General features: G+C 41.7%; 1 protein-coding gene across 1 annotated transcript in view; it reads left to right on the top strand.

Moving 5' to 3' along the window:
* lrriq1 (leucine-rich repeats and IQ motif containing 1) overlaps positions 1 to 19,534 on the top strand; it is a 29,980-nt gene extending 10,446 nt beyond the window's left edge. Inside the window, exons 15-27 of the mRNA XM_047050815.1 lie at positions 1,129 to 1,314; positions 3,332 to 3,820; positions 4,313 to 4,529; positions 6,268 to 6,387; positions 6,652 to 6,741; positions 7,408 to 7,544; positions 7,933 to 8,004; positions 8,186 to 8,274; positions 9,217 to 9,318; positions 13,118 to 13,238; positions 13,748 to 13,808; positions 14,368 to 14,488; positions 16,543 to 19,534. Coding sequence (XP_046906771.1) covers positions 1,129 to 1,314; positions 3,332 to 3,820; positions 4,313 to 4,529; positions 6,268 to 6,387; positions 6,652 to 6,741; positions 7,408 to 7,544; positions 7,933 to 8,004; positions 8,186 to 8,274; positions 9,217 to 9,318; positions 13,118 to 13,238; positions 13,748 to 13,808; positions 14,368 to 14,488; positions 16,543 to 16,676 — 1,939 coding nt within the window. The 3' untranslated portion in view covers positions 16,677 to 19,534. The remainder of the gene's footprint in view (positions 1 to 1,128; positions 1,315 to 3,331; positions 3,821 to 4,312; positions 4,530 to 6,267; positions 6,388 to 6,651; positions 6,742 to 7,407; positions 7,545 to 7,932; positions 8,005 to 8,185; positions 8,275 to 9,216; positions 9,319 to 13,117; positions 13,239 to 13,747; positions 13,809 to 14,367; positions 14,489 to 16,542) is intronic.
* The last annotated feature ends 253 nt before the right edge of the window (positions 19,535 to 19,787 follow it).

Below are 19,787 nucleotides of genomic sequence, written 5' to 3'. Positions count from 1 at the left end.
AGATGTTCCCAGGAATACCACCCCCCTCTCTACCGCTGTAACCTTCTTCATGAAACAAATGATGTGTTCCTTCTGCAATAAGATCATGTTACCAACGTTTTTATTTTGGGTTCAACATCCATTTTAGGAGGATCTTCGCAACCGCAAGCCTGTAGGGCTACTCTTGCATGCCCAGTAGACTTGGCTCTGAATGAGGGGTTGTAGGTCACTGCTGCCAGTACACAGGGGTTGTGGAGCATTGTGGCTTCTCCCTCTCTCAACACCCATAACCCTGAACAGCATGACACTGATCCTACCAGTACATTCAGTTGTATCCTAATAAATGTATATAGAATTAAACATCAACATTCACAATCATCTTTTGTAACTTAACAAAACTAACATCATGCATGACATGATGTAAATTGTTATGTGCGTCATATTGACTGAACTCATCCGTTTGTCTTTCTGTATTTTCACATTGCCATTATCCAAAGGTTTATTGAATTCCTAAGACGCCTAAACTCCACTTTGTCAACATCAGACATTTCTTACCCATCTTCACGAATCATGTTTTTGTAAAAAAATTTAAATAAAATAAACTTCAAAGAAACGTTTTGCCTGGGCCAGTGCCCAGATTCTCATTCCCAGTCTTTAATCCCAGCTGGATTTGTCACTTTTGTCAGTCCTTTTCTTCTGCTCTCCTTTGTTTGTATGGAGATTTCTTAAACTATGTCGGCCTGAGATGCAACATTTGGCTTGTTTGTCATACATATTGTTTTTCTATAGGTAAAAACACTAGTTTGGTTCAATATTATTTATACAAGCTATGAAAAACAGTTCAAGCTTTGGGGTTTCCACCAGTGTACAATAAATCAGTGTTGAAAATAGTTTGTAATCATTAAGAGGAGACACATTTTTGCTCTAATCATTTAGAGGAGACACAGTTTCATCATGAATAAATAAAGTTTGTGTCCATGTAATACACCTATACAGCCTTGTCACTTTCATCAGTACAGTGTATTCTCAATGCTGCATCTGAAAATCGGAACGTGTCTGGCTTTGTGATCAACATTCAACATATTTAAGACCATTATTCAATCAATACCCTTCTTCTGTTTACCTGACATAGCTTGTTGTCTTGCTCAGGTCGTCCTTGCTGAAGGCAGTGCCTGGTCTAAGGGATGTGGATGGTCATCCCCCTGGCCCCTCTCCACCACCCCCTACTGGTGGGGTGCTCTGCAGCACCCTGCCCGAGGGCAGCTTCCTAGCCTTCTGTCAGGCTCAACTCCAACAGGTCTACACACTGGGGGACACACAGCGCAGGGAGCTAGGGTGAGTGGATTATGGTACTAACCCAAAAAAGGACATACTGAAAGCATGAACTGAGGATTTGACAGGATTCTGAGACGTGGTATTGATCAAATTCAGTTGGTTGACAGAGCACTGTCATGGTGGGTACAGCTAAACTTTTTGGGGGGGAATCATTAACAAGACCCTATAAATATGTGTGTGCTCAAAAAAAAGCAAGTTTAAATCTGCATATAAATCTTCATAACCATTGCCTGGTTTCCCAGATTCGTTAAGAAGCTCTTAATTCTAGGAGCTTCTTAGGAACGTTCTAAGAGCGTTCTACAGCCCTCTTACAACATTCTTAAGAAGATCTTAGCGTTAAGAGCTTCTTAATGAATCTGGGAAACCCGGCCCTTGTCATTAAGACAAATTCCCTGTCAGAAATGTTAGCTTTGTAATACCTCAGATTCAAAGTGTGCAGCGCTTTAAACTAACATTTAGCAAATTAGACATTTGACTAAATCGGCCCCTAGCTACAAACAGATCGTCCTGGACAGACCACAAGAACATGAAACGGCGTTCAACCTCTCTACACGCTTATCTACGTGACCTTTCTGAATTACATAGCACAAAACATGAAAAGCGAGTGGTGTCTACCAGCGCGGGTCAAACCATGGGCTCCAATAGCTCGGGGGAGTGCGGCTCCCCCTCCCCAATTGATGGACAATGAGTCATTCTCTGGGCTTTGGCGAGACCACCGTAGACAGTCCACCTTTGACCCGACACAATGTTAAAAGAGGTTGAGGGAGGTGAGGAGTCTAGCTTGAGACTGTTTGGTTGCAGTGGTTGAGGAGGAACCATGGGGTTTTCTGGGAATACAATTTCACAACATTCTAAGACTGATTTTAGAGGACACAGCTCTATATTTGATGATGTGTTTTGGAACGAATGAAAGTGTCTAGACATGCATGCTATTTTAAGAACATCTTAAATGGGGGTCAGTATGGCTCAGTGTTAGAGAATTTGACTGCAGATCTAGAGGTCGCAGGCTCAAATCTCCCTTCATATGTCGTTTTGGATTACATTATCTGCTAAATGAATACATTATACATTAAATCAGTGACAGAATGTGTTTTGCAAGAAGCTTCAGATAAACGTGAGCGATTAAGAGAGGATTAATTTGTATCTTACGAGAATAATAATGGAAAGTAAATTTGGGAACGTGCAGTAATTTCATAAGCACGTAAGCAGTTTTTAAAATAAGAAATTTATAATACATGATATAATCTAGGGCAATAATGCATATAACATCTGGAATACTAGTCAACTCAACTATTTCTCCTTGGATGCCAGTATTCACTAAGAAGCAGGAATACTGTATTTGCTTTGGCTCATTGCTTCCCTCAATTTGTACTGACAATACATCTTTACTGTAACTTTCAAATATCAAATTAGTCAAGCCAGTATTTATACAATACATAAAAAAAAGCTTTCTCTTTGACCCTTTGGTGAACCAGCCAGTAGTAAGACCAGATATCAGTGAGTCACTATCTGTAAGATGCCTCTTTGTAACCTCTACCCTCTTCTAGGCGAGTGGTATAGCAGGGACATTGTTGCAGTGAGGCTTAATCCCTGAAACTACCTAGGGCAGCGTGCCATACCACGTACTGCCTTAACTCTGGCCCTCAGGGTTTGTGACAGGGCTAGCGGAACGAAGGATCTTCTAATAAACCCATTAGCTTTCCATTGAGGTGGCTTTGTAGTCACTTAATCCCTTTTATGAATGAGACATTATATGGAATTACAAAACCGAAATCCGTCAGAAGTCAGTTGTGCTTTGTCACAGCAGAATGTTCAATGGTTCTGTCAAAATTCTATCACAAGTCGCACCTCTCTCCTTGAATGCACAGTAGAAGGATTGTGCTTCGACTTCCACTAAAAAGCTTCCCACATGTATTTGTAATGTAATGTATTTGTAATGTAATGTATTTATCTAAAGCTAGTGTTGGTGCACCACAACTTGTGAAACACATGTCTTCATATGCATGTCTTTTTGCAGTGAGATTGTTTCTCCTCTGAGTGCTGTGAAGGTCTTCAGCAGACACCATGATGAGAATCTGCAGCTGGCCGAGGAGCATCGGTATGCTCACGAATACGGTGACACCACTGTCGACCGAAGATCAAGTGACAAAAGTGACATTCAGACAGTGGAGATAAGGGACAAAACTCATGAGAGTATCAATAGATGTATCAGCGAATGCTTTGCTGGGCCTGGGACAAAGCAACTCGGACGCAAAGAGTTGCACAAGGTTTCCCCCCTCAGCCCAAACAAGGATGACAACAAGGAAACGACACCTGACAACAAGGTCCAGCTACCAAGAGACAGACCCAGCTGTAGTCCAAGGATTGCGTCCTCTAGGACAGAGCTAAGCGTGGCACTTAGCTATGCCAAGGCTCAATATCCCAATGCTACCACCTCAGAGGAGAAGCCTAGTGCTGAGCCAAGCAAAGCACCCATTCCAAACCCTTGCAACCGAGACATCAAAAGGTGAACCTTGCACTTTCATTTAGTGTCTTGTATTGGAGTCCCTTTGGTTTCTGCAACATATTTGACAAGAAATCTCCATTGAAACCTTTACGTGTTTTCAGGACAGCACACAGTATATGTGTAGTTCCTCAACATTATACGTTTCTACCAATGAGCATTTGTCATCATTAAAACGTCCTTTCCGTTATTTATGTCATGAGATGTGGGACATCTTATTCAGTTTAACACAGTTTCATCATTGACGCGGCTAGCTCTCTCTCGTAGAACAATATATCTTCTGAGGTTCTAGACAACCCTGGATTCCTCTGAGGTGCTGCTTTCCAGATGTGGATACAGAAATAAATTCAAGAGGTTATATGACATCAATTGTATCTCTCACCATGTTTTTGTATGTGTGGTTGTGTGTGTGTGTGTACTGCGAGCCTGTGTGCATGAATGTTTCTGCTTCTTTGTGTATGTATGGATCTCTGTGAATGTTTTATTCTTGCGCAGTATGGCAGCTGTTGTGATTCAGCGCCACTGGCGAAAACACAGAAGACGTAGGAGGATACCACTTCTTCATGATGACGGAGGGGGAGGAAAAAGAATAGGACGAAGAGAAAAGGGACATGGACGAGGAGGAGGAGGGGGAGAAATAAAATGTGATGCTAGAATCACTAGGAATGGCCAACGCTGTCTGGACCAAGGCTATGCCGCAACTGTCATCCAGGTAAGCATTGTCAAGGGGAGTTCAGGGCTTTGGTGGTCATTTGTAATTGTTCCTTTATTCTTTGTGACAATACACGATAAATGCTTGCTTTATTCATTATGTGTATCTTAAACGATACCTCATTCAGATCTATAATTAATTTTTTAGGCCATAGGACTGATAGTATTTGGTCAGTGTTTTGCCAAAGTACCAGATGGATGCAGGGGTAGGCAACCCTGGTCCTCAGGTGCCACTGTCCTGCATGTTTTAGATGTTTCCCTGCGCCAGCACACCTGATTCAAATGAATGGTCATTACTCGGCTTCCACCGAGCTTGATAACAGCCCAGTCAATATAAAGCAGGGGTTGTTTTTTATTGTGTGATATAATAACATCAGCCAACCACACAGTGAGCTTGATTGAGTCCATAGATTACATGAGGGTAATCTCATGTACTGAGTGAAACTGATCTGTTATAAACAAAACATAACAAACTCGCTCAAACCTAAGATAGATATTAGCATTTAGAACCCAAACATATCGTTTTTTCTGACTATGTTCGTGTCCTGGACATGTGGGCAAGCGTTATGTCAGGCCCAGAGCACGGCCACATTAGACAGTATACTTGATGGCTCAAGCCCACAGAACATTAATACGCTACATTTATGCATTTTTATGTAACAATTTATCAGTTGGTGACAGCTTACAGTTTGTCAATTGGAGGGTTGGAAATATGGCAGTCTATCATGTAATTGCAATGTTAGATCAAAAACAGCCTCATGAGTAATGTATTTAAGGAAATTTGCTGTAAACAGAATAGGCATTACAGTAAGTGAGTTAAGATTGAATGGAAATGAATTGACCATGAATGTACAATGAGCATAGCTGCCATAACATTCAAACAACGATGTTTAACCATTCATAGGTCGAGAAAGTAAATATTGGATGGAAATGTATGAACGTAAAAAAATCTGTTTAGTGATAAAAAAATTATGTTAACTTAGAGCACACAAATAAATGCTCTTATTAGACTAAGGAACACCCAGAACATTTGCTTACACGCTTACAAATTTCAGTAAGATACAGTCTATTCCATCAAATTGAAAGTGCCACTGCGCATAGGACACCCATCTTAACATATCCACCCAGCACGTGTACAAGCTGCTCTGCCTTCTCTGAAGTGAACTATGGAGGCCAAACAAACACACCAGAGGTGGCATGAAACCCCCCAACCCCCCCCCCCCCCCCCCCGCCCAGCGTGTTCCCCACGTGGCCGCTGCGTGGGGGAATTCCCTTCAGCTTTTGACAGATGAAGCCCTACTCGCATAATCTCGATGCAAGTGCTAGACGGTGCCTTGAAAAAAAAAAAGGGCTACCTGACACTTTGACTCCCCAACACCCTCTCCTCTCTCCTCCTCGTGCTTGATGGGTCCTTGAGGAACTCTCGGAGGCGTCCTGGGATGATAAATCATTGGTGAGATTCCAAAGCGCTGCGGCGGTGGTGGGAGCCCCTAGAATTCCAGGCCTGCTCACTTGTGAAGTTGTTTCCCCTCCGTTGGGAATTTGGCGGATTTAAGGGGGTCCACGCAGACGTTCCATTTGTCTCTTTGCGGCCCTGCCGTGTCACGCAGAGTTCAAACAGCAGATCGCTCAGCAATTAAAGAGAGGTTAGCATGTTTTATCTTCCTAATGGGATAACACACAATATTTACGTTTGCCAAAGATGTATGGTGCCCCTCCTCCCCCCCGTACCTTTCTAGGCATCCTGGAGGGGTTGGTCTCTGAGGAAGAGACTCGCTTCTGCTCTCGCCGCTGCTCGCCTGGGTGCAGAGGAAGACGGCTTTGAGGAGATGCATGTGGATGAATTTGTCTTTGATGAGGTAGGCAGAGGTGCAGGTCACCTCCCCCCGCCCCTCCCCTCCCCCAAACAAGAACACACATCTCTGTTGCGTATGTCTTACCCTCTGTTCACTGTCAACATTAATCAGTGTCTACCATTTTGTTTTTGTGGTGACTTTCTCTTTTGTGTGTGTGTGTGTCTGAACCTTTGATATCTAAAGCAAACGGTTCATTCTTCATAGGATTTTGCTACAGTGCCACAGCTCATAATCCTTACTTTGAGATTGATTCTTCATTTTGAACAGACATTGTTGGAAAGAGACTGGACATCCCTCGTCTTAGCAGACTCTCCTCTGCAAAGTCTCCCTCCACCACCGCAGGCGTTACATCCAAAGGTAATAGAAGAACAGAGAAGAGAGAAAAAAAAGGAGTGAAATCCCGAGCTTCTTTTTGGTCTCTGTAGAAACAGCCTGATTAATCCTTAAATTTATGACTTTGAAAAACACAATAACTTCTGTGAGGCCCACATGCTTCCTTTGCATCGGCAGATGTAATTTTTCACGCTAACCTTGACCCCCCACCCCCACTCCCCAACCGATCCCCAATTTTGGTTTTTCTCACTTTTTCTTTTTCGGCTTGTTTACCTTTCGCTGGCTCTTTTCTTTGGAGAGCCGCTGAATCTACATCATGGTAGCTGAAGCTCAGAGTCTGTTGAAGCATCACAGCTGACTGGGGATGACCCGCAGTGACATTTTTAGGCTGACACAAAGCCACATCAAAGAGAACCTTTAAACCATTTTCCACTTCTGCAAAGAGACAGAGGGACTGGGACAACTCCCTAGAATATCACTTTGACTCTAAAAGTGATGTTAGAGAATTAGTGGTCAGACATTGTACATACAGCAACTCATGTCTGAAATACATACATTTTGTAGAGGAAACTCGTATAAAAAATGTATAGCATTGGTAGAAATATCTCATTTACCCTTTCACTCTAGGAAGAATGCTGACTTCATAGATTAGGATATTTGATAATAAAATGGTTTGTGTCTGTAATTCAGCACCACTCTCCAGACCCCTACCCCTACCAGCCCAGACTCCCCCCTGACCTGCAGTGGAAACCCAAGCATGCTTGGTTAGGAGCAGAGACACCCTTGGAGTACACAAAGAGAGGAGTTTCCCATCATAGCACTAGCAGGTAAGAACACTGACCCAAAATGGTGGACAGTGGACCCCTAAATGTTAATTAGATGTATGTTATGGGAATTTTTACTAGTATCACAATTCAATTTGTATCACGGTTCAATTTCTTAATGAATTTGAAAACAGTTATTAGACCATTGATTTGATCGAATTGATTGCAACTTATAAATAAAATTGAAAATAAATAAAATAAATAAAAAACAATTCAAAGATATGATGTGTCGCAGTGTATTTACTGGGACTAAATAAAGATGTGCAGGTCGACGTGCCTGTGGCGGGTTTTATGAAGACTGTCACAGGGCTACTGTCAGGGGACTGGGACTGATTTATAACCGTAAACTGATGAACCTCCATCTCCCTGAATAATGATGTGGGATTTTCAGAACCAAATCTCCTGCCTCGCCATCAGGACTTAGCGGTCTCTCAGAAAGATCAGAGAAAATTCTGGAGGAATGGTAAGGACGTGTTATGGTCACACAGCATGCAATTGCTCGATTAAAATAGTTTCAAGTAATAGTTTAGAAATGTTTAGGTATACATGTGGGCTTTAAGATATATAGTAGATAAAGTCAGCTGTTAGTCGGTGTGTGTGTGTGTGTTCTTTGAAGTGTGTTCTTTATACCATTGTTGTACCAGGGGTTTCACGGAGAGCCACACTGCTCTGCTGATGCTGAAGAGAGCCCAGAAGATGAAGTCTAAGAAGCAGAGGCAGCGGAAGCTACTTGGTGAGGAAGAGAACGGGCTCCTCTAGGCCTGGGTCAAATAGATTATACGATTGAATTATTACAAAAAAGTTTGATGAGAGGATGCTGGTCTGCACCAGTGTTTATGAAATGTCTTTAGTCTCTGAATCTAGAATGCTGCTCGACATGCACACTCATAAACATAAACTTGTCAAAAATACTCTTACTGTCCATTATATGTATTGAGGGGCATTGCACCAATTTCATTTGATAATGTAAGGCACATACGTAGCTGTACCTTTACTAATATCATCTTAATTCTCATTGGTTCAAATCAAAAACCTGTTATTTGCCTAAGAACTGAAAGCATTTATTCTACTGCAGATTTCTTACTCAAACACACCGTGCTGCAGTACCAGTCCGCTTTCCCCCCTGTGTATGTCAATCAACCCCAACAGACGGCAGAGTCGGTTCCTATCGTTTCCTATTGAACCTTAACTGAAAGGCTTGCCCGGAAATAACCATGACCAAACTGGTAGCTCCCCCTTCCAACCCCACCACGCACCCTGTCGTCCCGGAGACGCTTTCATTACTGAGTTGTGGGTTGCCGCAGCCACAATGATGGGTGACCTCATCGCATGGTCTTGTTGAAAGCGGTCGATGGTAGTCGTGCCATGGTCGTGTAGATGTGGCCTGGTCTTTGATCCGGATTCTGAGAGCATGACTGCAGTTGTGTCTGTTTATGGACTTGCAGGCCTTTGTCGAATGTAACTCTAAGTGTCAGCTGCTGCCATGGAGCTGGAGGATGAATGTTTTACAAATGTTGTCATGATGTTGGGGAACCGTTAGGGATTAAGTTGGCCGTGAGTTTCACCAGAGCCCTATGCAATGGTTGCGGCTTGAAATGAAATGTTCAGGTTGTGTTAGTTTGTGTGGAGTAGATTGGTTTGATGTTAACTCTCTCTGTCTCTCTCTTTGTCCTAGACTCATCGGTACGCCTGGCCCTGTTTAGGAACCACAGCAACCAGCATGTTACTTTTGAGGCACCAGAGAAGCACTCACCAGTGAAGAAAGACTGCTTCAAACGTAGGCCATTCAGAGATTTCTACTCTAGTGTGCTATATCGTCTCTCGCTCAGGTAATATCTCAGCTTTTATTGTTTTTAAACAGAAACAGGTTTTTACAAATGCCGTACACTCCAGACACACAGGAATAAATAGAAACCAATAAACAATCATTAAAGCAATGCAGGCTGTAAAACAGCAATAACATCTAACAAAACTTACTGCTCAACCCATTTTTGTGGTGGAAATACATCTACCCGAACAGATTTTTTAAAACTTCAAAAATACATACAAGTCAAAGAGAGCACCGACGCATGCAGTTAATGGACCGGCCACATTTGACTTGGAATGAAATTGAATGCACATGAACTGGTGGTAAATAGTCTTGACATTAAGTTGTTTGGGATGATGGAGGATAAACAAGATGATTGTGTTACAGCAGGGCTTTGTAGATGACTTGAAGTGTGAAATCGAGTTAAGTGTTGGGGAGGTATAGGGCCACGGGTATGGGGTTCCAAGCTTGAAAGAAAATGACTCTCTTGTCTTGGGTATGTATAGACTTATCAAGTGAGGGGGTTGGAAGCGGGGGGGGGGGGGGAGTGGGGGTGAAGGAAAGGTGGTAGTAGTAAGGTAAAGGCAAATAGGAGCGGGGCGATTGCCTCTGATACACTTAGCAATACAGATGTACGAAAACAGAGGGCAGTGTTTTTTCTTCTTCTTTTGCGAAAACACTGTGGCTCGCGAGCAAATCTGCGTCTTCTCTGTCTTTCACTGACTCGCTCGCCGTCTCTCTGCCTTTCTCTCTACCTCTCTCTCTCCCTCTCTCTCTCTCGCTCTCTCTGGTATGTAAGCTGATACCCATTTCCAGTGGGTTACTCATGTCGAGCACATCCACACAAAGAGCCTGGATAAAATAAACATGCCGCGTCGGATATCTCGGAAAGAATCTGTCATGGGTTTTGGGGCTAATCACCTCCAGAAGGGCCTCCACTCTGAGCCTGAAACGTTAGCCCCAGCCGGGGAGCGCTGGCTGCGCTTGGGCTGGGGTGACTGGGGCCTGGCTCAGCCTGGGGCGTTAAAACTGAGGCTGGGATGGGGATGGGGGGGGGGGGGGGTCCCTACCACAGGTCAGAACCAGGGGAGGTAGTGTCAATGGAGGCTAGTTGGGGAGGGGAGTTAGAAGCTCAGATGCGTGTGTCTTCATCTGGGTATGGGTGTAGGCTTGTGAAGACCCGAATCCCCCCCACCCCAGACACACACACACACACACACATAAAAAGCCAGTGGGACACAATCTCCCAAAGAAATTCAGGCCTGGTTAGGGTTACAACTTTTTACAAGGTCTCTCTCCATTAGAACAGACAAGTGGATAGGGGTGGGGGTTGCAAGGTTTGAAGGGGAGTCAATAAGGGAGGAGGGAAAAGATAATGGAAAGATACGGTTCTGGAAAAGTCGTCAAGGAATAGATAGTTTTGGGTCTGAGTTGCCTGGACTCGTCGAATTGGTGCCAGCTGGCAAGGGGCTTATCCAGTGCTCTGACACGCTTGGAGGATAATTGAACGTTGGATTCTAAAATACTCGTGAAATAGTTCACCTGAACTTAAAAAACACGGATGATGCAATAACTTTGTTATTACGCTTAGTTTGAGCGTGCAGTTCAGCCTTTGGCTCTGATGGTGTATTGTGAAATAGTTCTGCAGAAGTATACCGTTGGAAAGATATTTTAGTTACGATTTGTTTCAAAGAATTGAATATTGATAAATAACATTTAGATAACCAACGAGTGTTCATGTTTTAGCCACTTGAATTGTATTAATGCTAAGCAATTATTCCTACAAAACTAACAAGGTATTCCTTTAAACTGTGTTCCTTGAAACATCTGTTAATGTGCTTTTTAATCTTAATCTTATTTTCTATTAAATTTTTTAACCTTGCTTTTATTTCGGATTACAGAATTGTACATTTGTTTATGGTGTTTCACAACAACACAACACAAGCCAACAAGTAAACAATCGAAGCATGTCAAAAGATTGAAAGCACAGGATTTTCTTTTCTTTCTGTATGAAATTGAGTCTTGTTTCATGCTTTTCTCTGTCTGATATGCGTGAACATGGCCGGAGGGGGGGGGGGGGGCTACCTTCATGTCCACTTTGAGTCCACTTTCAGTGTGTCTGTGCGCTTTGACCGTAGATTGACCGTGTGTGGTTTGTCCTCTGGAGGTGAAGACTTGACCTGGAGGCTAAGGAAAGTAGTAGACAGGCCCTCATGATAAAAGCCCCCCCCTCTCTCCTTCTCCTTCAAGTCTGACGCTTGGGGGCAGGGGCCGGCACAAACAGGCAGCCAGGACAGACAGGCAGACCCACCGACTGACTCTCTGACTATAGGGCTGTGCCATGTTGACATCCGATCGAATCTCTGAGAATGCCAGGAGACTTTTCGGCAATAAATGTTGCTTGTGTCCTCAATGAATTTGAGCTTGGTTGAACTTTGAATAATAAATTAAACCCAAGCACCGGATAAACATAGACGAACCACAATGCAAACTTTTCCTACCATCTTATTTGTCCAATCAGGGTCCATTTATCCGTAACCTGCGTACAACCTTGATTTGGTTGTACCTGTGCCACAGGACAAGGGAAGACTTCAAAAGTTTGAAAGTGACTATTTGATGTCGCTCCTTTAGAATTCCATAGGAGCTAACAATGCACCCTGACCCCCACCCCCTCAGTGTGCTGATTCTAATACTAAAAGCCCTGTCTTCCCCCACCCCACCCCACCCCCAAAAGATAGTGAGGGACCTAGTAATTGGGTAATGCTCTTAAGAGACCCACTTAACAGGCGTGACTCCTACAGCTCCCCACTGATGTCGCGGATCATCACAGGGGAGTTTTTTTTCTTTTGCGATAAAGGTTTAAGCCCCGAAAACGAGTCATTAGTCCTCAAATTATATAAATACATTTCTATACCATGACTTTAGATTCATATATGTACTGTGTATGTGTGTGGTATTTTTTGGAGTTAGCCCAATGGCCTCTTCCTGCCCTCCTTACCTCAGGGGAAGCATCTGTCACTTAACATTTTTAGTGGACTTTAATTAACCCATGACAACTGTAAACCATAAAGCTTGTCACCCCATCGCCGCTCAGACTAAGCATGAAAATGACTTAAACCAATGCGTCATTAGTTCCAGCACCGGCATGTCAAAATGTATTAGCAATTCACACCCATCTAAGGCCGCATTACTGTCAGCATGGTGGAGCTGTTTACTTTAAATTACCGTTTTATTATAGGATTTGAGTGTTGTTCATAAATCGTTGACCCTTAAGTTGTCCTCCTTGGTTTTATAGTTTTCGATTTTTTGGGGTGCGTTTTATCACAATAAATCGCGACAACAAGCACAAAAATATGACTGTGTCCTCTTGCGTCATTCAGCAAAGTCAATTATGGTAATACCCCTTGAGCCATCCAAACAAATAGCTCATTTAAGCCTCAACATAAACATCTTGTGCTTTAGCCTCTGATATCTCACAGCTAATACCACCGAGGGGGCCTTAAATGCAGTCTGACATGTTGAGCGTTGCCAAGCTCACTCGCCCCCGGCTTATAACTGTTTATTTGTCAAACGTGTAAGTTGGTGTGCATCGGTTAACATAAACCTCAAACTTTACCCCATAACAAACCAGTCACCTCTTTGGAAAGTTGTTGACCTGGTTGACGGTCCTACTGTATATGACTAGTGCCATCAGGGATGTTTTAAAGTACGAAAGAAGATGGAAAATAATCATTTGTGACGTTTATTTAATGTTTTCTGTCATATGCAGCTCGCTGTGAAGAGCTGGTGGAGCAGGAGGCAGGGAAAGTGGAACAGACCCGACTGAAGCAGGAACGCACTCAACAGTGGCTTCACACCCAGGCTCTGGACCCTGATCAACTGGCAGAGAGGTGAGATTCTCACATGGTAGTCATACAGTACTAAAGCAGTACCTTAATGTAGATATACACCTATATGAATCTCAGTTTTACATGTGAATATATCAATGTTTACTTTAACTTTAAAATGGATAATATACACTTGATATGTGTTTCATAGTTTTCTATATATAAAATATGCACACACATGTATTTGCATCTGTCTGTACACACAAATGATACTCAACCTTGTCAACACATTAAAAAAGTAGTTGGATTGCAATTTGTCTTAAACACGACCTGAGATTGACTTTTAAATGATGTCTTAAATATAGTACACTATCATGTACTATGGAAACAAAGGATAGCTAATTTACGACAAATCAGGTTAACCATAAAAAAAGATCCAGTGATCCCATTGGTAGTGTATGATCAGTGATGAATGGTTATTCAGAGATGATTGTATTGAACTGAAAACAAGGGAAAAGGAAAAAGGATGCAAGCACTGATAGCTGAGTGTTTGGCCTTTTTTTTTTCTGTAGAGATCATTTCCTACCCCAGATTGATCCAGACATTTTGAATGGCGGTCGAGTGCAGCTTGTGGTGAGTGAGCCATGTATTTAGACTCGCTCTCCTTACCCTACGACTCATTCACTTCCATTGAGTAATTGACTCCTGCTCTCAAGTCTCTTTAAAAGACGTTGGGGAGTGAAAGTATGGGTTGTTACCATTTCCAGTTTGTGTTATAGTATATATAATATAAGTTCCACATAAGTTTCCCACCTGTAGCTTGTCTTGCTTGTTGGACCCTTTCTTTTCATTTGGTTCCGCTGTAACATCCAGTTTCATTTGCTGCAATTTCTTAATTTAATTTGTAGAAATACCTGTGCGGTGTTCTTGGATCACAGAATGATATTGATGCTCATGGGTCCTTTGAAGTCGGCAAACTACGGGGCTTGTTTTGCCATTATAGAGCGGTTTCAGTTATGGTCACTGGCAAAAAAGAGTAAACCTTGGCGTACATGTCTTCGTGCTCTATTCTAAGCGCGGCGTTTGTTGTTGAACCTTTTTGGAAGTAGGGCGCCAGTTGCGTGAGAAATATAATGTCTGACCTTATTTGAACAGTGTGTGTTTGGTTTGTGCATGTGTTTACTGCCTGCAGGCTGCGGCAGGGAGCCGAGGAGGGCCTGATCAGGCCCCTGGGTTGTGGGCCAACCGGGCTTCCATCTCCCCGCCGCCCAGCAAACACACTCAGAGTCAAAACGGCTCTTCGGTACTTTCAAGTAAGTTTTCAGTATTTTGCTTAGTCAACGATTATCTACAAACCACTTTGACTACTATACATTTAGTATACCGATTTAATTCATCATTCACAAAGTTCTTCTGAGTGACAGGCCGAACAAGCAAGTTCCACAGTATGTGTGTCCTGAGTTTTGTTTACAGTAACATTAGGCACAAGCCTCACATATCCCAGGTACACTGAAAACCAATTGCTTCAAAACACATCCTTCATTTAGCTGTGGCTCTGACTGACTGTAAACATCACCAGATATAGTGAGTGTCTGGAGGGACCCTTCTCCTGAGTTTTTGAACATCTCGATATCCAAATAGACTACTGTAGTCAACCTGCCAAATGGAAGGTTATGATATGATGATGAGGGAAAATGTGTGTGTGTGTGTGTACATGCGTGTGTGAGCGACACACGGAAGGGAGAACACGGGGTCGGGCAGGGGACAGGACAGCAAGAATTTCTCCTTCGACAGGAAACTTGGAAAAAATGTTCTTTCTGTGGGGAATGAGTGGTCCTTCTGTCAGAGACACTCAAGCTCAGGAGCCTGGGTGACAAAGGTGCTAGTGACAGAGACTGACAGAGCAGCAGCAGATGATCACATTAAACAAGCTCTGGAATTTGACTATAGGAAAACCCTGTTCGTTCTAATGAAGCCAAATTCGATTCTGGTGATGGTTTGGGAATGATATGCACGAGGGTTGCAGTGCAGACTGAATGTGTGTGAAGCTGTGTGGTGTTGGGATCTGGGGAGGAAAGAAATGAAAGCCCCTCGGCCATAAGGCTGCTCAAACAGCACTTATCATTTTTCCAAAGTTAAATTGAAAGATTTATTGTGTGTGTAAACTGGGTGAAATTTCCACAAGCCAAATAGATATTTGATAAACAACAAAACTGCATTTAGTAGGCAGCATAAGTAAGTAAGTCACTGAGTCACTGACTTACTGAGTAAGGCATCAGAGAGTGGTTTCCTTCTGGAAATTGACATGTTTGAGTGAGTCATCCCTAAAGGGAAAAGTCATCTTTTGTAAGGCTTTGGCCCAAAAATATTTCCTTTGCTTCTGAAGTAGTACGGAACATCAAAGTGCGTCTGTAAAGGGGGAGGGCTGACTTAATTGCCGTTGCAGTAAAGACTATGTAAATACTCTATAACCTATTGCAATAGGATACCTACCACTTGCTGGGACTATGCCATAAAAATATGTTTTTCAGCCTCACAAACTTTTTTCTTGTCTTGTACAAAGGAAACCACTGGTTGCATATCTACAGACTCAATTTAATCTCTGTTTAAACGCTAAAGGGAGCAAATGGATATTTGTTTGACTCAGTGGTCAGGTTGAATGTGTGGCTGAAGACAGAACTAGTGGCAACATTTGCAGTATTTGTAAAGAAGCGTTTTGTCTTCTTTTCTCATTTGGAAGCAAACAACTTAAATGTAATGTTTAGAAACATCAATTTAAAGGTCTATTTTTTCCTGAATATGCTCCACACTGCAGTGCACAAACACCTTGGGACCTCCCTGGCCAATAAAAGGTTTGAGTTTCTTAATATAATGTCCAAGCACATCAGGTAGACCATGAAAAAGTATTCCCACAGACTCCCCAGTAAACCTGCCGCTCTGCTGGATACTCTATACAGGGCACCAGCAGTGCAGGTATGTGGTGCTCTGCTAGCCAAGTCGGTACCTGTGAAGAGAGCTCCAGCCCCCTGCGCCTCCTAGCCTCCTCCCTGCTGCTGCTGCTCCCTGGGGAGGCTCTCTGCAGTGCCCTGGCCTGGGTTCTGGGTTCTTACACGTGGAACACATCAGGCTTGACTAGAACTGCTCCCCATGCCTTCTCCTTGTTTGGAGAGCTTTTGAGTAGATCCTGTAGGTTTGAGTAGGCGTGCAATACGACACATAAATACGACACATGACGACTACGTTGTAGATGTACTCGGTATGTGTGAATTGCGTGGGCATGTTTACGTTTTTTAAATGGGTTATAAGGGTTCAGTTTTGTTTTATGGGGTATTACAGTCGATACATTTCTCTGTTTTTTTCCCTGCAGAAAAGAATGTGCCATCACCTAATAGAGCCCAATCAGCTCCATCGAAAAAAGAGCGCATGTCTTTTCGGGACAACCCAGTCCAGAGGAGTGGTGGATGGGGAGGAGGGAAGAAGAGGGACAGAGTTCACAAGTAAAACACCAGGTGCCTCATAATCCAGAGTTTGACCCACTGCATTAGCCGTATACGTTGAAAAACGAATTATAGTATAATTATAATTACATATCTGAATGGATTAGAATGCTATTCTCAAACAGCAATTCACAGTGTACATCAGAATACATCAGTTTTGGGGAAAACGTACTTGTTCTAATAATCAGGAATGTTTGAATTATAATATTTTATTAGTTAAAGTAAACATGTCAATATATTATTTATTAATATAGTAATATAAATTTACAATTCTCTTCAAAATAAGATGTAATTTGCTTCTTAAGATGAAATTCACTGCAGCTGTCTCTTAGCTAGGATTGGGCTCCCTCATCTGAAAATTAATTAAAAGCAATAGGAGGAGGTCAAGTCTAAATATCTGCAGGCGCTTACATTCTGGTCATTATGCTCGGATATCACTGTCTTAACACAACCGCAGCCAAAGACTTGGTTAAAGAATGACATGCTTAATATGCAGACGATGACTAGAAATGAGAAACAGTTGGTTGACTTTTTTGTCAAATAAAAAAAGAAACAACGTTCAGACAGCTACTTTGTTAGCCAAATGTAGTTGCTGTTCCACCATACGTTGTTCCCCCAATTTAAATTACAATTACATCAATTAAAAGTTTATTTATTTGAGGGTACTATTGAAGTAACAGCAGTTTCTGTATTTGACGTCATTGTCCACAGACAACAGCTCTCTTTTTCAGAAATCTTGGCTGTTTCGAGTAGGAGCATAAACATTGATGTTTGAATTAGAATGCTGTTTTCTTTATCAGCTGTGGATTATTGTAGTCATGTTTGTGTATTTGAATTTGGAGAGCATATCCGTCTGTCTGCAAACAAGGCCCCACCAGAAGCGGGAAACCTCGATGTGGAGGTTCCTAGCTGGTCGCCTGCCTGGAAATTATAAGTTAATGAATGTGAAAACAAATAAATGAGTCTGAAGGAGAGTGGCACTCTAGCAGAAAATCATATTCTTTTATTTATTTTCTCCTCTCTGAGAACTTTCATATTTCTACATTGGTTGTGTTTTGACTGTTTGGGCTGATGAATTTTGTCTAGAGCTAGTTACATGTGGCAGTGGTCCTACCCATTAAGGGCTGTCATGACATGAAACCCAAGAGCACTGTCCTGGGGGGGCATTGAACTCTGAGATGTTGAGATGTGCTCTTCAACCAGTATAACGTCATCAGCCTAGTGTGAGTGTAAAACTGCATCCAACACTAATTCCGATTGATATCCCTTGTCCAGAACAAATTCTAGATGCGCATGGGATTTTTGAATAGGAAGAGATCTTGACTTTGGTTAGAATTTCTGAGTACACCATCCTGAGCTTTTTTGTCCTTCATTTCAAAAGTTATCCAGTACAAATGTATGCAAGTAGTTGTGTGCTAAAGGATTTAAGTAGCTGACACCCTGAATTGTGTTGTTTGATGAGATTGTGGTCTTGGATAATAGTAGTCCATTCAGTTTCTATGATCTGACTTTCAGTAACATCCAGTATAGTAGAGACCCTCCAGCCTTTCTAGAGGTTTGTTTGGCTGATAAATTAAATTAAAACTATCAACCCAACCAAAGTTCAGCATATTTCTCATTTTAATTTTATATTAATAAATATACACTAAAAACAAATGAAGAAGAACCATTTGTAAAGAATAGGTATGGACCCATATAATGAAGGTCTTCTTCAATTTAGAAAGAACCATTTATCAAGATGAAAGGGGTTTTGTCTGAAAACCATTTTATTAAGGGCTTTCACTGTTGGTTTCATATCGGAATAAATCAACTGATACTGACAAAGTATTTGGTTTCCACAATTTATCCAGTTTCCTTGTTATTGTTAGAGACTCTTTGGTTTTCATTCAAAATGTAATATATAAATGGGATTAACATGACTGACACACTAGACTTATTATTTGGTAGAGCAGCTTTTGGTTAAAATAACTATACTCCCGATAGCCATATATGAGCTTCTTGCATCTCTCTTCTAACAGTTTAACCACTCTTTTTGGACACACAGCTCCAGTTCTCCCAAATAATACTTTTAGGATAATTGACCTGCTGAAAGATGTTTGATAAAGACCAGGTTTTCAGAAACTGGGTTGGTTACTCCAAAATACCTTGATAATCTTCTGATTTAATGATGCCGTGCATGTGTTTAAGGCACACTGGCAATGTAGACAAAGCAACATCACTGAACCACCTTCACTGCAGGGAAGGTGTGTCTTTGAAGAATATTTTATATAACCGAGTTGTGCATCTTAGGTATGTATCATTTGTCCACGGGACATTTTTCCAGAAGTATTTTTACTTGTATGGGTGAACTCTTTGTGTCTCTCAGTAGTGGTTATAGCCTCCTATCTTATAACTCCTATTCATTGAGTTAGGGATGGAGGGTGCGCATTCAAACACACCTTGAGTCTTGTGTTTTTAATTGAGGATCTTTTTCCACTATTTTATCAGTCCTGCACAGTCATTTTGAGTTTTAGTTATTGATAGCATTATGTGATACGGTATACTGGAAACAGGAGCGTTGTCAGACAATATCTTGTTTCTTTAATCCATGCTTGAGGCATTACACACAGTGACACAAAACAGGAGGATTAGTAATTTACTTTATTCAAAGTAATTGAAAGGGTAATTCAGTTTCTTGTTTACAATGCAGGCATCTGTGACATCATAATATTTTCTTATTTCAAATATAACATGTTCTTTGTTGAAAAATATTTTTAAATAAATGTATAATGCCATCAAATTTCTATTGGATAATAAATTCAACTATAATTTGTATATATATTTTTTTTGAGTTGCTGAGTTGCATTTCAAAAGGTCATAGTCTTTTTTACTGCAATACATGAATTAAATACCATTGTGGCCTTAGCAACCTCAATGCTATAACATACAGTATCTATTCAGTTTATCTGAAAACGTTTTACTTTAAATATCAGACATATCTCAAATTAATATGGTGGGTTTTTGTGGGTTGTCAATTATACCTATAGTCTTTAAAACTTCCACTGTCAGGTCAGTTTACAATTCAAAACAGCACGTGTGGTTTCTAACTTCATTCTTAACTTATAAAACACCATTA

The sequence above is a fragment of the Hypomesus transpacificus genome, unplaced genomic scaffold (genome assembly GCF_021917145.1).
Source record: "Hypomesus transpacificus isolate Combined female unplaced genomic scaffold, fHypTra1 scaffold_129, whole genome shotgun sequence".
Lineage (NCBI taxonomy): Eukaryota > Metazoa > Chordata > Actinopteri > Osmeriformes > Osmeridae > Hypomesus > Hypomesus transpacificus.
This window is presented reverse-complemented; position numbering and strand designations above follow the sequence as displayed.